The sequence below is a fragment of the Alosa sapidissima genome, chromosome 8 (genome assembly GCF_018492685.1).
Source record: "Alosa sapidissima isolate fAloSap1 chromosome 8, fAloSap1.pri, whole genome shotgun sequence".
Classification (NCBI taxonomy): Eukaryota; Metazoa; Chordata; class Actinopteri; order Clupeiformes; family Clupeidae; genus Alosa; species Alosa sapidissima.
The window spans coordinates 25718978-25734910 of NC_055964.1; the positions used below are offsets into that span (position 1 = coordinate 25718978).

The 15933-nt window shown below is 42.1% G+C and overlaps 1 protein-coding gene across 2 annotated transcripts in view; it reads right to left on the bottom strand.

Annotated features, from left to right (window-relative positions):
* The window catches only part of LOC121715247 (leucine-rich repeat-containing protein 43-like), an 84274-nt gene that overhangs the window by 43032 nt on the left and 25309 nt on the right, over positions 1–15933 (bottom strand). For both annotated transcript variants that reach the window (XM_042100731.1, XM_042100732.1), the window contains exons 6-8: positions 15637–15785; positions 14898–15051; positions 14357–14505 (exon numbers count right to left, since the gene is read on the bottom strand). In XM_042100731.1, the coding sequence (XP_041956665.1) occupies positions 14357–14505; positions 14898–15051; positions 15637–15785 (452 nt within the window). The remainder of the gene's footprint in view (positions 1–14356; positions 14506–14897; positions 15052–15636; positions 15786–15933) is intronic.

Sequence of the window (15933 nt, forward strand, 5' to 3'; positions counted from 1 at the left end):
AGACAACGGAAAAGGAGGCTTGAGCTGGATACACTAAGGCTATTCGCTGCAACAGCCAATGCCAACTGCAAGGATAAGGACATAAGAAAGGACAAGGAACAGGAATTGGAATTGGAAGGACAACATCTGACAAAAGAAAAAACACCCGGAGCCCCCAGGGTGGAGGAGATGAGACCCCCTCATTATGCGAAAGTTGAGAAATTGTATAACAGTCTCCCTGAGGCACCACACACTTCTAAACACAATAAACAAACGGATGGACAATTTCTAAGTCTTGCAGGAATCATTCTAGATGGAACAGAGGAAGAGTTGGCAGAGGAAATAGTCAGAATTAGGAGAAGAGGACGGGAAGAAGCCCGAGTGACTCACCGACGGCCACCCCGGCGCCGTGCGTTTTCACCCCCACTGTCATCTTCATCATCACCTTCACCGCCCCGTAATGTTTCCCACACCAGAACACGACGAACAGGAAGAACATCTGACCCGGATGAAGTGGAAAGACACCGCATAAGATGCATGGAAAATTTCAGAAAAGCCATGAGAGCAGCAGAAGCTAATGCCGCAGAACACATTGCAATAAAAGGGGCCTCTGACCCACGACAAACAAGAAGAGCATCTGACATGGATGAAGTGGAAAGAGACCGCATAAGATACATGGAAAATTTCAGAAAAGCCATGAGAGGAGCAGAGACTAACGCTGCAGCATATATCGAAATGAAGGGGGCCTCCGACACAAAAGAGTTCCAAGACACAACTGAAAACCAACAGCCAACAGTAGCCAGGTCTCACTCTGAGCCAACACTCTTTCCACCAATGCCCCCACCACCAACACCTCAGGAGACAAAGGGGGGAGCCAGGCCTAAAACACAGCAGCTATGTGAACAGTCTGACCAAGGACATACAAGGAGTGCTTTCAGCTGGGCAACCACCACCTGTCCACGGTCCAACTCACAGGCATCTCTAGAGAAGCACCTGTTGCACGCTGCACACCAACCAGTTTCAAGGAGAAGCTCTCTCTCACCCTGCAGGGAACAGGGAGATATGCGGATGACACCCAAGGCCCTGTCGCACCTAGGAAGGAAGCCTCTTTATCCCCCAAAGTCTGTAGAACTCCCACTGAATTGGGTGAACAAGAATTCTGGAGAGAAAGACGAGAAGAAGAATCTAGAATTATAAAGAGAATACACACACTAAGAGAAACAGAGGAAACCACTGACCGGAAGGCTTTGGCGGAACTGCTGCTGAACTGGATAAACACCGAATTAGCACTCACCTGGCAGGAGGTGGGTGAACACATATCTGAAGAGTTTATTGCCCGCAGAGCAGCATACAACCCCATCCTAATGAATTATCGGAATTACATACTGGAACTGATGGAAGAAAACGACAGCCGCCCACAGCACACAATGAGAATAGTGGAGGGCACACTGACAGGAGTGGATGAACTAGGAGAAGTCTGTCTGAAAATAGAGGGAGAACCAGCATTTCAAGCTGACCCCAGCAGAGTACATGAACATGAATTCAAGGCAGAGGAAGAATATGAAATTGAGGCTGAAGAAGATGAGGAACTGGAAGAAAACCACATGGATCAACAAGGACTTACTGCCAACGAGCTACTGAAGCCCATACTCAGACAACTCATTAAAATCAAGTGTCCTGACTGTGAAGGATGGTTCAAGGGCGAAACCGGACTGCGAGTTCACCAAAGGGCATGCAAAGGACGACTACTGGCAGGTGCCACACTGGAATGCCCACTTATAGTCCCACCCGGCATGGTGAAAGCAGGCCTATGGGGAATTCATCGAGTAAAGAGAGGAGTAGAAAAAGGACTCAGCGAAATCCAAAGAGGAGTGCGAAGGGGATTAAGTGAAATAGAAGGGGGAGTAAGAAAGAGCCTGGATGAAACAAAAAAAAATAATTAAAGAAGGTGGAAAAGGCAGAAAAAGAACGACAAAAGATTAAGGCACAGAAGAAGGAGGACGAAGAAGATAATTCAGACACAGAAGAACAGAGCAGGATCATGGCTCCCCTGATAATAAAAAATCAACAGGCCTACTACCAACCATGGTCTCACTCAGATGTCAGTGGATTAATGGCAAGATTACCTGTGCTTCATGATGGCGCAGGCCTGTATATAGGAGAGCTCGAAAGAGAAATGACCGGAAAAACTCTAGCCTTAGGAGACATCAAATACATTTTGAGCATGTCCTTGGGAAAACACGAAACCACAACTGTGCTAGAAAGGGAGCACCTTGGATACATTATGGATGATAATGCTATGGATGGAGTACCATTTGATGGATACCGGACACGGATATGGAGAGCTCTGAGAGTTGCTTATCCTAATCAGTGCAGCCCCACAGCAGTATGGATTGACAATTTACAAGAGAGTGAGAACCCAGCTGCCTTTGTGGAAAAAGCAGCACAGAAATGGCGATGTAAAATGGAGCACGACCCTGAAGTGTCCCATGCCGGCCAATCACAATTCAGACGAGCAATCCTTGATGCGCTACCTCGACCTGTAAAACTACAATTGGAGAATGACTGGCGGCTTGCAGTGATGACCAAGGACGAGTTTAGACAAGCAGTGGCCCACTTTGTGAATCAGTATAGACAATCAGAAGAGAAGAAAAATCAACAAGATCAGTATGCTCAGCGAAAGCTCGTAGATGTTCAAATACAGGAGGCAACAAGATACTAAAACTTTTAGCAGACAAAGACTTATATACCAAGGGAAGAAGGGCATAGCACCAGAACATACAGAGTCTATTCCCAGAGTTCCACAACCTGCTACTAAAACTAATGATGTAATTTTTTTGGGATTAATTGGATACAGGAGTGACTGAGTGGAGTGATACAAGCAAATAATTGCTCCCCTGCATGCTATGATTTCAAGACCGGATCTGACAATTTGAGAAACCCACTCACATGGACAGTGGACGACATAGAGGCCATTCCCAAGGCAAGAGAGATGAATACAGCCCCTCGTGAAGGCGGGCAACATGTCATATTACTGGGTGGATCCACTCAGTGCCCTATGCCATGCCTTTCTTCTCATCTGGGGGGTGCAAATGGTGTTCCTAGTGGATTGATAAGCCTCGAAGGGGGGATTATGTGGCAGATTTTTTTTGAAGATGTCATGTGTTGCCAGGCAGCAGCCAAGAGATATATGTAGTAAAGTTCATGAAGAGTTCATGTGCAGCCAGGTGGCCAGGCAGAAGCTGGGGGAGGATGTCATGCATGTGCGCGAACGTGACACAGGCCTACTGGGGATTATTTAATAATTTTTGTGGCAGCTTGGTGAGCTCATCCACCAACATAATTTATTGAGTGTATACTGATTGGCTACAAGGGGGTCTGCCATTTACATAGGGGGCAGACACCCGGCCAGGGTTGGCCATACGAAAAAAGGAGGTGTTTTGATAACATACAAAAACTTTCCCCAAGAGGAAAATCCTCAGAACGTGCGCACCTTCTCCCCAAGGCCTGGGTCATGGAGTCTCCGCTGCAGAGGACATCCATCATTCGCAACTCCTGCCTGGCGACTGTCTCTGTGCATATTTCAGAGCTGTACCCAGGAGGACTTGTGAATAAAAGGCCACAAGCGGCCACTTCTCATCTCAGACCGTTCTCCGCTGGTGTGTTGTTCGCCCAGGTTGATAGCATTTGGTTTTAAGATTTCATGAACCCCAGTCTGACATGTTTGGTAGCTGCATAAATTGTGTTAAATAAAGATTACTGTTTATACATCTGTGCTACTTTTTCTGTAGAGTATTTCTCTAGTCACAACAGTCCGACCTCACATTCTAGGCTTATTACAATATTATAGGGAATATGATTCCTGGTGCCATTACATTCAAATAGGCTATCCTTTCGGTCCCGGTGTTTATTTGTGAAATTGTGCCAACGACAGCCTTTTCAGGCATTTGAGAAGGAAGGAGTGGTAGCATGCAAGCTCCCAATTGACGATCGTCTGAGAAATGGAGTTTTGGATAATGTGCAGCTTCGGCAGCTTGCTACATAATGCTAAAATGACTGAGGAAGCCTAGTGACGAGTCCATAGCAACCCATGTGTTTAATTTGTTATTACCCAGTGTGCTTTGTTGAATGGTCTCAATGTTTTATTGTTTTATTTCATGCGAATACTAGTTTACCAGAGGAGTAACTTGGTATTTGAAGTAATGCAGTAATCAGGGATGGATTACTGAATGGGCCCAAGGGCTCAGGGGGCCCTGAAGTTCAAGCATCTGTTTTGATGAATGAAAACATGTTCTATCATAGTAGCTCGTTCTTCCTCCTCCTCCTCCTCCTCCACCTTGCATACGCACTCATCCTCATCCTCTCACAGTTTCTTCTATCCATTTTCTAGCTTTCTCATTCCCACCTTTAATAACCTGTTTGCTCTCTGAACTAGCTAATATTGGTTGTGTCATGCTATCTTTATTGCTTATTGTTATATGTCTTAGAGACCTTTATGGTTTCAAAGTTTTTTTAAATTAGCTTTGCCAAGGAAGTTAGGTTTACATTATCAGTCAAAATCAGCAGATTTTGAGTCTGGAATATTTGTTGGTCAAGGTCTTGCCCATATCCCTGCTTTGATGAAGCTTTCTGCTGGGAGATTCTGTGCCCCTTGTTTTATTTTTTTCTTACTCTCAAAAAAATGTACATTGTACATTGGATAGTAGATTAGCAACATTACCTTCTGGTCACATCTTTGCAGCGTCGCAGCAATGTTGTACAGAGTTGTTATCATTTGGTACCGCAAGTAATGTGGCAGTGACATGCCCTTATTGTGTGTTGCCTGTGCAGGTTAGCGTTAGACTATCTCGTGTTGCATCCTACTTTCATTTTCATTGTGAGATAGTATGCTGACTAAGTAATTAGCCACATGTGGAAAGTTTTTCCGGCTGAAGTTGATCATTCCCCTGATAATCCTGTGCAGGCTTATCAGAAGCCTTAGCGATCAGTGAGTGTTCTTTTTGGAGAACATGATGTCCTAATCAAATGTTAAAAATTAACAGCAATATGAGCTGGATACGGAGATGACCCAAAGTAACCCAAAGTTGCTCTGTAGTCAGAGTAGTCCCTGGTAATAGAATTGAAATATGTAAGTCACTGGATGAAAAGTGACTGCTACATGTTCTAACTTTGTGAGGTGGGCAGGGGAGGCCCTTTTCATGTCTGTGCCCAGGGGCCCAATGGCTCATAATCCGTCCATGGCAGTAATGCATGAAATGTGCACAGTTTCTATGCTTATTGTGTTTCCACAACATGTCTAGTGAGCAATCTACTGAAATGGCCACCATCTTGGTGTAGTGTGATGTGTAAGATAAGAAAGCAGACGTTTTCCGTGATCAGTATCGATGTTCAAACAATGTACTCCTTGACAGTGTCGTAGCCGCGTAGCCTAACTTTCATAAATGATCCTGGAGGGTCATACGAACATTTTATAACTATAAGGGAGGGTCACGTAACTTTCGTGCAGAACCTTTAAATTCCCCGAATTTAATTAGCCTAACGAACAGTCTCTAAAGGAATTCACCCTTCGCTAAGCCACACCCGAAAACCGCCACAGGCCAATCGTGGATTAGCAACCCATCACTAGGCACAGGAGGTCTGACAAGCTTTTCGAGTTTTGCCATGTTAACCTGTGGAGACTGAAGGCCTGTGGGTCATGAAGGGCTCTTGTTTGGATGTGTGGTGCCCTAACCCACGTAAAGACACAGTAAAATAACATGTTACACTATAGAAACAAAATATAATTGGGAACACATATTGTTCTAACTGTAAAAAATGGCATATTGCATGATATTCCATAACCGCGAGATACACGCTTCACGATAACGGCAAGAAGTTGTTAACAGACGTTCACCAAGATGTATAGCCAATCTATTAAAAATAACACCTATTTGAAGTACCATTCATGATATGTTGTCAAATATTGAAGTTGTGGGAAGTACATAGCTTAAATGCTATGTTTCTTTCGTCCCCCATGCCTGTTCCATTCATTCTGGCCAGGAGAGTCGAATGAAACAAAAAACGCACATTCGACTTCTGCTTAAATAACTCATGAACGGTTTTGTTCAGAGATGAAATTCCAACTGTATTTGACAGAGGACAGATGTAGGTTGCTAGTGACAAAATATTAGCTTTCAGTGTGGTACGATGTCTTTGTAAATTACATTTCATTGAAAAGTCCCGGTTCTCCCCCTATGTAATAGACGTGCAGGGTGCTAAAGCTTGTCAGGCATAGCAACAGTAACTAAGGAGGGCAGGACTTAGCGAAGGGTGAATTGTGTACAGTAGGCTACTTTGTTCACCTCTGCTATTGGTTTTACCAAGAATATTTGGCAGTATTTTTAAACTACAAAAATACACACCTTTAAAGTATTTTGATACAATTTTTTTGGTATTTTGAGCCATCCTCCTTCTAACCTCTGTGCGTGAGACCTTCTCAGCAGCAACACGCTCCAGTACAGAATATGCGGCCCCCACTGACGTGCAAATGAGCGATAGAAAACTGCAAATGAAAGCTACGACCCCCCGCAAGCGCTCATATCACGCATATCAGGATCCGCCACCATAGTTATTTCTGAATCCTTATGCACTGCATATGCACTGCACTCCAAACTATTATTTCCAAACTATATGTTACTCCTGTCCAAGTAGCCAACAGATAGCCTACATGTTATGCCGTAGTTTGATAGTTTATATACTGAATGGATTATGGATAAATATGCCCGCAGGAGTATACAATAACAAGGCATTAACAAACATCTTCATGTCATCAAGGCCATAGCCTAAGATACTCAATACCAGGTGAATAGACATTTATTTACCTTCACATTTCTTGATATTTATGTTGCAAAACACAACGCTGATATGGGTGTAAGCTTGAAATGCCATCAGTCATTGATGATGATGTATTGATAGTTTCGGTTAGCTCCGTGAAGCAAATTAAATTGTTTAGGCTATATCGAACCCATCGAACCACATCAAAGGGATCAGAGGATCCATCACAATATCACATGATCCAAGTTAGATGACAAATGGTAGCATGTTCAGTAAATTTCATCCCTTCTCACAATAGATAAGAGACCTGCATTCCATGTAAAATAACGTTGCAATGCAGTTGTTACATTACATTACATTACATTTGGCTGACGCTTTTTTAACCAAAGCGACTAACAACATGGTAAACAGTAAGTTTTAGAACAATTCTCACAATTTTAGGACAGTTTAAAAAAAAAAACACATTAGAGTACAGTAAGAATAAGTGCGTCGGTGAGTGCTGTATTTTAACAGTTCCCAGATAGCAGTAGACTCCGGACAGACTCCGCCTTCAAACTGGCAAATCCGTGTAACTGTCACCTCTGTTTTACTGTCGTGATGGAGACATTGACCCGGATCAGACACCAGGGGGCGGGAAGCACAGTCACAACTGATACGGCCAGCCGTCGTGAAACAGAAGCGCGAATTTTTAGTTCTACGAGTTCAACTCATAGACAGTAAAAGAAACTTCAACTGCCTTACTGCTGCCAGAGCTGAGTTAGACATTAACGGAAGCGGTTGGTGAACACTAGAGCTAGTGAAAAGAAGAGTTCGTTTGATTTGTTTCAGGTAAGTCTATTTGCTTCAAGTATATTAGAATGAAATACATTATTTTTGCTTTCATATAATGTGAATGGCTCCTTTTGACGTTTACTTTAAACTGGTCTTGGACAATTAGCTAACGTTAGCTTTTGGGGTAAACAAGGGTTAATGAAATGTTCATTTTATCCATGTAGCAGCTACAAATTAATTTAGGAACGCTTTTTATCCGAAGCGACTTAATTTGGTCAATTTACTTGTTACTTCAGGGCTAGTCTCCCTTAGAGCAACTTAGGCTGAGATTTTAACCCGCAATTTCCAGGCTAGCATGCTAGCCTGATTCCTTAACCGCTGCCGCATCCTCTGTAAGCCAGAAAATAATTGAGATGTGTTCTATGTAGTGAGATACGTGTTTGTATGTTAAAATAATGATTTTATACAGTTAGGCGTGTATCCAAGTATCAAATGAATCATGCCTTCTCCCTCCGCCCCCGTCTCTTCAGCCCCAGGACCGAGGCGTTCAAGTGGCGTGACTGGCGTGCCCTGTCTGCAATCCTCCCTTTCAGTAAGGTAAGTGTTAAAGGCCGTGTTGCAGGGTTCATTTTCCAACGAATTTGCACAATTTGCTTGTTGATAATAAACATTTAAACTGTTATCCATTGCATTTGATGTTGTTGGGTATCACAAAACGGAATATAATACGAAAAAGCAGGTAATATTTCACAGCATTTGAAGTGATTCTCCTTTCCCCCACAATGCATTGCATTACGTCACCTTGGGGAGACTACAGACCAAAGCCCACCTTGAGACCCTTGAGAATAACGAGAGAGGAGTAAAGAGAGACGAGTAAGGTATTGTTCAGCAGTAGATAGCGCAGATTATAGATAAATATATAGGCTATAGATAGCCTAGATATGTATATAGACAGATAGATAGCTAGATAGATCATGTCATTATGCTGGTCACAGGGGAGCTCCTCGACCAGCGGCCAAAATGCACTCGCTTCCCTAGTTACTGCAGCTCTCCACCAGTTTCCATCGGGACGGCACAGCCCACACAAGCACCTGCAAAACTGCGACTTGCCCATATTATCTCCCTCTTTGGTAAGCCGTACCCTGACGATGTCAATGGCAATCAATCACGAGCAGTAGTTATCGAAAATATTCATGCTGAAGACACGACCAGCCTAATTGGCGGCGGCTAGAAGCTAAGTAACTGGGGTGGCTCACAGGTGGGACTAAAAAGTTAGCCCAGCTAGCTATCATGATGCTTCATATTCTGATCTTCTGACTAAGTTTGCCCAGTAGCCTACTTATCTGAACTAACGACATGATCACTATCACTAGATATAAAGAACATGTTGACTTTCATTCGGTGCTGTTCACTGACAGTAACAAAAAAAGTGTCGTAATGTTATAAGCATAATACATTGAACTGAATAGGTGCATTATAGCCTCATAACGAGGCCTCTCAAATTCAGAAAATTGCATTAAACTAAAATCGGAAGACATTGTTATCTTTGTTAGACCATAGGGTCGTTGTCATATAAATGCTGTAACGAAATTCGAAGTGTAAATATACAAACTTTATGTTGAAAGTGTAACCGCGACCGTTTCCCATAGGAATGAATGTAAAACATATACCCTCCAAAACGAGACCTCCCGAAATTCTGAAAAAATACTAAATTGATATCAGGCACCGTTATTACCATTGGTAGATCATAGGGTAGCTGTGATATAAATGCTGTGACGAAATTCGAAGTGTAAATATACAAACTTTATGTTGAAAGTGTAACCGCGATGTCCATTGAAATGCATTGAAATGAATGAAGCACAGATCAAGTAGTCCCCAAAGTGACGTCATCACCGAATTGCGTACAAAAAACCCGCTAATGCTAAAAACAACAAAAACTGGCATTTAACACCATTTGGAGACATTTTTAAAATGATATACATATATTGAGTGCTTTATGTACCCATTAATCAACAGTGGTGTTTAACCTGCAACACAGGCTTTAAGTCTTGTAGCACTGTTTAGCCTATGTTTCTGACATTTAAAACTCAAAAACGAAAATATATTACATAAAGGTGTTATCAGGGATTAAACTTCTCGTTTGTACGACGGACAATCGTCATTTGGAAATTCGAATCCCCGGTGGTGCACTCGTAATCAAAGATAACGGTCTCTCTAAAAGCTGAATGTGGAACGCTGGATACGTGCTTCATGGCTTCACTCTAGAATCTTTCGCCCTCAGCGTACGCCATCTTGACTACATAGCGGGAGGGAGCATTTTCAAACTTGTGGTAATCGTGGTTGAGAAAACTGAAGCAGCAGCAATGGATAACACAATTTACAGAGTTACAATATAGTTATAACACAAACAGTGACCGATTCTTTGTAGTGCTGCAGCGATTGGTCGACTTATTCGACGTAATCCACCATGAAAATTTACAGAGTCGTATAGACCGGTTTCAGGTCCCTAACAATGGAACGAATTGGGATGTTGGCGAGTTATCTATGTTGTGAGATACGTGTTTGTATGTTAAAATAATGATTTTATACTGTTAGACGGGTATCTAAGTATCGAATGAATCATGTCTTCTTCCTCCTCCCCCGTCTCTTCAGCCCCAGGACCGAGGCGTTCAGGTGGCGTGAATTCGGCGTGCCCTGTCTGCAATCCTGCATTTCAGTAAGGTAAGTGTAAGTCTTGTAACACTGTTTAGCCTATGTTTCTGACATTTAAAACTAAAAAACCAAAATATATTACATAAAGGTGTTATCAGTAGGGCTGTAACGATATACGATTCGGACCCGAAATCGCGACATTCATATCCACGATACTGTGTCGCGGTGTGAAAAGGCAGAATCGCAACACACCCTTTCTAGTGCACTTTGCAGCTTATGCGGCCGCAAAAGCAACCCACATCTCCCGCTTTACTTATCGGTAGCCTACGTTGTCCAAAAACAAATAAATAAATAATAATTTCACACCTCTCCTTGCTTTCATTGTAGACTATGTGTGCAATTTTACCAAACAGTATAAAAGTAAACCCCCTCTCCTTGCCCCGCTCTCTCTCGCGCTCCCTCCCTCCCTCTCCTGCTCAATGAACATGCGCGACTTAAATAAAACATTCACAATCGTGAAAACAAGGACGCATAGAAGACTACTAGCTAAATTACTATTAAATCCGCTTAGCATCATTAGCTATCATTGCTGCACATATTTGTTTAAAACTCTTGCATTGAAGTTGACTGATCATCTCAATACCAACGTTTCCCAAAAGGGCCTGTCCCAAGGAGAACAAGTATTATCTTGAAACTTAAACACATGGGGAAACTGAACAGTCTAATCAGTAGACTTATGATAGGCTAAGCTAGGCAACTATGCTACTTTGTTTACAACATTTCCAGGCTTCAACCAGACAGCTGAATTGTGTGTAATAATAAATAGTAGGCCTAGGCTATAGGCTAATCTGCATAAAGTGTGCTGTCATAAATATCAGTCATTCAGAAAAATATAAAGGATATAAAATAAAAGATCTTCTGGTGTTATAAGGGAGGCTATTAAAATGTTATTTAATAAAATGTCTAGACCCCCCCCCCCCCCCCCCCCCCAAAAAAAAAAAAAAAAAACGGAACGAATTGGGATGTTGGCGAGCTATCTATGTTGTGAGATACCTGTTTATATGTTAAAATAATGATTTTATACTGTTAGACGGGTATCTAAGTATCGAATGAATCATGCCTTCTCCCTCCTCCCCTGTCTCTTCAGCCCCAGGACCGAGGCGTTGAGGTGGCGTGACTTCGGCGTGCCCTGTCTGCAATCCTGCCTTTCAGTAAGGTAAGTGTAAGTCTTGTAGCACTGTTTAGCCTATGTTTCTGACATTTAAAACTCAAAAACCAAAATATATTACAAGGTGTTATCAGGATTAAAATTCTCGTTCGTATGACGGACAATCGTCATTTGGAAATTCGAGTCCCCGGTGGTGCACTCATAATCAAAGATAACTGTCTCTCTAAAAGCTGAATGTGGAACGCTGTTTTTTTTTTTTTTTGCTTAAATTGTTTGAACAGGGATAGAAATAGACATTCCACTTTGTCTTCTAATTTGTACCCTCCATTTTCACATTTTTCAAATGTTCTTGTTCCAAGACTAAGACTTGTCATCTTTCTCAAACAAGATTTTTACATTTCCAATCTAGTGGAAGCATTACACACTGCATCACAAATCATTCATTCTCAAATTCAACTCAAATCATTAACTATCTTGATAATGCTGAGTAATGTAATTTTTGTACAGGAAGCATTAGCCAAGGATTGTCATGTGTGCTGATTGCCTTTCTTGTCTTAACAGGGGCAGTAAGGACAAGATCCACCAACCACCCAGTGCATGCGTGCATATGTGTGTGTAATAAATTGAGAGGGAAAGTGTGTGTGATAAATGAAATTTAATAAAGTAAGTAAAATTTTGAATTTGTGCTTCTTTTCTGAAATACATTAGTACAAGGTTTTGATTTTTAGATAATTTATTCCAAGATGTTGATCATTTAACACTCAATATACATGATTAAACTACTGGCTACTGAGTTCAACTAGGGGTATTGGATGTTACTGTTTAAAAAGCTTTATTAGTAATCCTTTATACATTTGACAATCTTAACTTTTTAAAGCTTGAAATTCTGAACAAATACTGTAACTCCTTGATTTGTTAGTGACATTGACTATATAGTACAAATGGGTGCCAGACGTAAAATGAGCTGGCCCGCATTTGGCCCAAATAAGGGCCGCAATCGCCACTATCGAATACTCATCTGGCCCAGATCATTATGATAAAGTGCACATTTGGCCCAAATAAGGGCCGCAATCGCCACTATCAAACACTCATCTGGTCCGGATCTGGCCCAGATCATTATGATAAAGTGCACATTTGGCCCAAATAAGGGCCGCAATCGCCACTATCGAACACTTATCTGGTCCGGATCTGGCCCAGATCATGACGATAATTTGCACATTTGGCCCAGATCCGCCAAATAAAAAACACATCTGGTTCAGAGCCGTCCCAGAGCTGGGCCAGATCATGAAAACTGATGCGGAACAGTATTGGCCCGTTGTGCCAAAAGACACCGGCCCGGGTCCGTTTTGCGGATCCGGCCCAGATCATCCGGGCCAAATACATTTTGCTATCTGGGTTACTTGTCAGTTTAACGGCTGGTGAGTGCTAGGATCAGTAAGACTTGTTGTAAGTGTTGCTATGAGAGTAGATGTTCTCTAAAGAGCTGGGTCTTCAGGAGTTTTTTGAAAGTGGAAAAGGATGTCCCTGCCCTTGTAGGAACTGGCAGTGTGTTCCACCAACGAGGAACAACAGATGAGAAAAGTTTGGATTGGCTTGAGCGTACCGGTGGTAGAGCTAGACGTCGTTCGTCAGAGGAGCGCAGCGGTCTGGAGGTAGTGTAAGTCTGTATGAGGGCATTCAAGTAGGTAACGTTGTAACGTTAATGATGAACTTGAGGCTGCTGAAGTTGGTATGGGCAGAAAATAGTTGTTTTTATAAAACACAAATAATTTTACCCATGCCGCAAGTCAAGTCATTACAATTCAAAGGGGCAAAGTCAGAGTCGAGTCTCGAGTCAATAGCATGGAAGTCCAAGTCGAGTTACAAGTCATTTCTAATTTTGTCATGTGACTCGAGTCCACACCTCTGGAAAGAATATATGGCAGGACTTTCTCTTATCTAGTGTGAGAAAGGAAAAGGGACTATCATCACTGAACATGCTCCCGCTTGTCGTCTGACTAGTGGATCCTAGGATAAGCCTTAGGATAAGCCTAAACAATTTAATTTGCTCCACGGAGCTAATTGAAACTAATATAGAATCATCATCATTTAAAACATTTAAAAAACAGTATTTTGTCATTTGTATTTTATTTTGTTGAAGAAAATGGCTTTGTATTTTGTATCAAAATACTTTAAAAGGTGTGTATTTTTGTAGTTTAAAAATACTGCCAAATATTTTTGGTAAAAACTCCAATAGGTTCTACAAGTGAAAGTTGCAAAGTCAAAATGTTAATTGTACAGAAGTACTTGCTTTTAAAAATATATAAGTATTTAAAAATCAAAAGTACAATTATTTTTCCTTTTAATGTAATATTTTGTATACACGATAATAAGATGTAAATCCTTTTGGTTGGTCTCTTGCATTGTGTATTCATTCACACAAGTGCATTCACACTGATTATTATGACAACAAAGTGCGCTGCAAGTACAAGGATGGTGCACTCATAATGGTAAAAAAAGTATCTATTGTAAAAGGGGGGGGGGGGGGGGGGCATTTACGTCCAGTTTTGAAGACCAATAGCCTACTTGCATAACATTTTAAATGACAAAACAGCTTTGGGGTGTGTAACAGCTTAAAAGGACTTGGTAAGACTCGACTTGAACTTGGTTGGGACATCTCTGTCTTGACTTGGGACATCTCTGTCTTGACTTGACTTGACTTGACTTGACTCGGACTGGGGGGGGGGGGGGGGTGTTGCTTTGTTTAATCAACTGGGACCTGAGTACTATATTTCGCTTATACATGAAAATGTAGGAATGCTAATAAATCTTCTTGAATCTTGATTTTGCCACCTCTTGTCACACTGTCACCACACTGTTATTCTTTTAACCAGTATCATTGTGTATTGTGTATCATTTCTTGCTCTGTGATTTGTGCATCAAGCACAGAATGAGGTTTCTGTACCTACTGCTTCCTGGAGCAGCTGGCCTTACCTTCTCCTCCTCCACGCTCAACCATAGGCCTTGCAGGAGGAAGTTCTTCAGGGTGGACAGATCTCTGATCCGGTGTGTGTCTGAGTGCTTCAGATCCATGGCCTCTGCCCACGAATGGGCAATGCTGCTGTACTTCATCACTGGCAACGCTACGAGAAGGGGACAAATGGATTAGGTGAGGGAGAGAGAGAGAGGAGAACAATGACTATAATCAGAGAGGTCACCAAGGTTTACTGATTTGTTTATACTGAGCAACAAAGCCTCATGTTGAATTAATGAGGTGTAGACCAAGAAGGATCAAACCCTGGACAAGAACCACGGTGTTGCAAGCTACTGGTGCAGCAAAATGACAAAATGACTTTAATCAGGTATTTGGCGCCTCCATGTGGCTAAATGTTGTTCCAAAACTAGAGTAACTCCACAGTTATTGCAATGCAGTCTTGAGTGAGAGTTTGGGTCTGTGTGGAAGGTGTGCGTATTTGTTTATGTGTGTGTGTGTGCATGCCTGTGTGTGTGGGGGGTGGGGGGTCGGGGTTCTCACAATCATCTGATTCATCTCTAGTGCCGGACATCAAAAGAGCATCTGAGCTGACGGCTGTCTCAGTGATATCCATCCCTTGATGCATCTCTTCCCCCTGAGAGCTGTTGACAGCTTCTTGGTCCTTTGAGGCTAAGTCCAAAACTGAGCCTTGTTTCTAAATACATAATAAAAACAGTCAGAAATGTAATTAATATTACTCTTCACAAAATTAATACATTACAACGGCACAACTATTCTTCTCCATATGGCAACAAGTTCATTCTTTTTTTGGAATATACTCTGACAGCAGGTGGCTCAAGGTACATGGGCAAAATATCATAAGTATTATCAAACAGAATGTAGCAGCTACAAAACATTACGGCAGGAAGTGGCTTTTCAAGTCTCTCTCTTTCTCTTTCTCTCTCTCTTTCACACACACACACACACACACACACACACACAAACGCACGTCGTAAACACATTATGTATAAATTGTATAAATGTATTTGTTTCTTGAATAACTCTCAGAGCATCATTGCTATGCTGCTCTCAAATTCTAGATTTAGTGCCATACAATACCAGTCACCCCTGCGGAAACACTGGTATAAGTGTCTTTTATAAGTGCAGTTATTTTCTTAAATGTATGTTATGTGTCATGTCTGCATTGTTTGTGGCTTCTGAATGGTCCCCTGAGTCTAGCAATAAAGTTGAGTATGATATGTATGCTTAATGGTTGTTTCTGTGTGGTGAGTTGAGAGACCTGGTCTGTGAGGAACTGATAGGTGACAAGGTAGCTGTAGCTGACCAAAGGGAAGTCAGCAGAGCCGCTGGTCTGAGGTCCAGGAGGCTGAGGAACACCTCGAATCATTCCAAAAGACACTTTCACAACAGCCTCATCTAACACCAGATCTGAGGACAGGAAGTGAGGACATGTCAAGGACACACACACACACACACACACACACACACACACACACACACACAAACAAACACACGCACAGCATTTTGTAAGACCAAAAACAATGACTGAGCATGTGGACACCTAAACAGATGAACA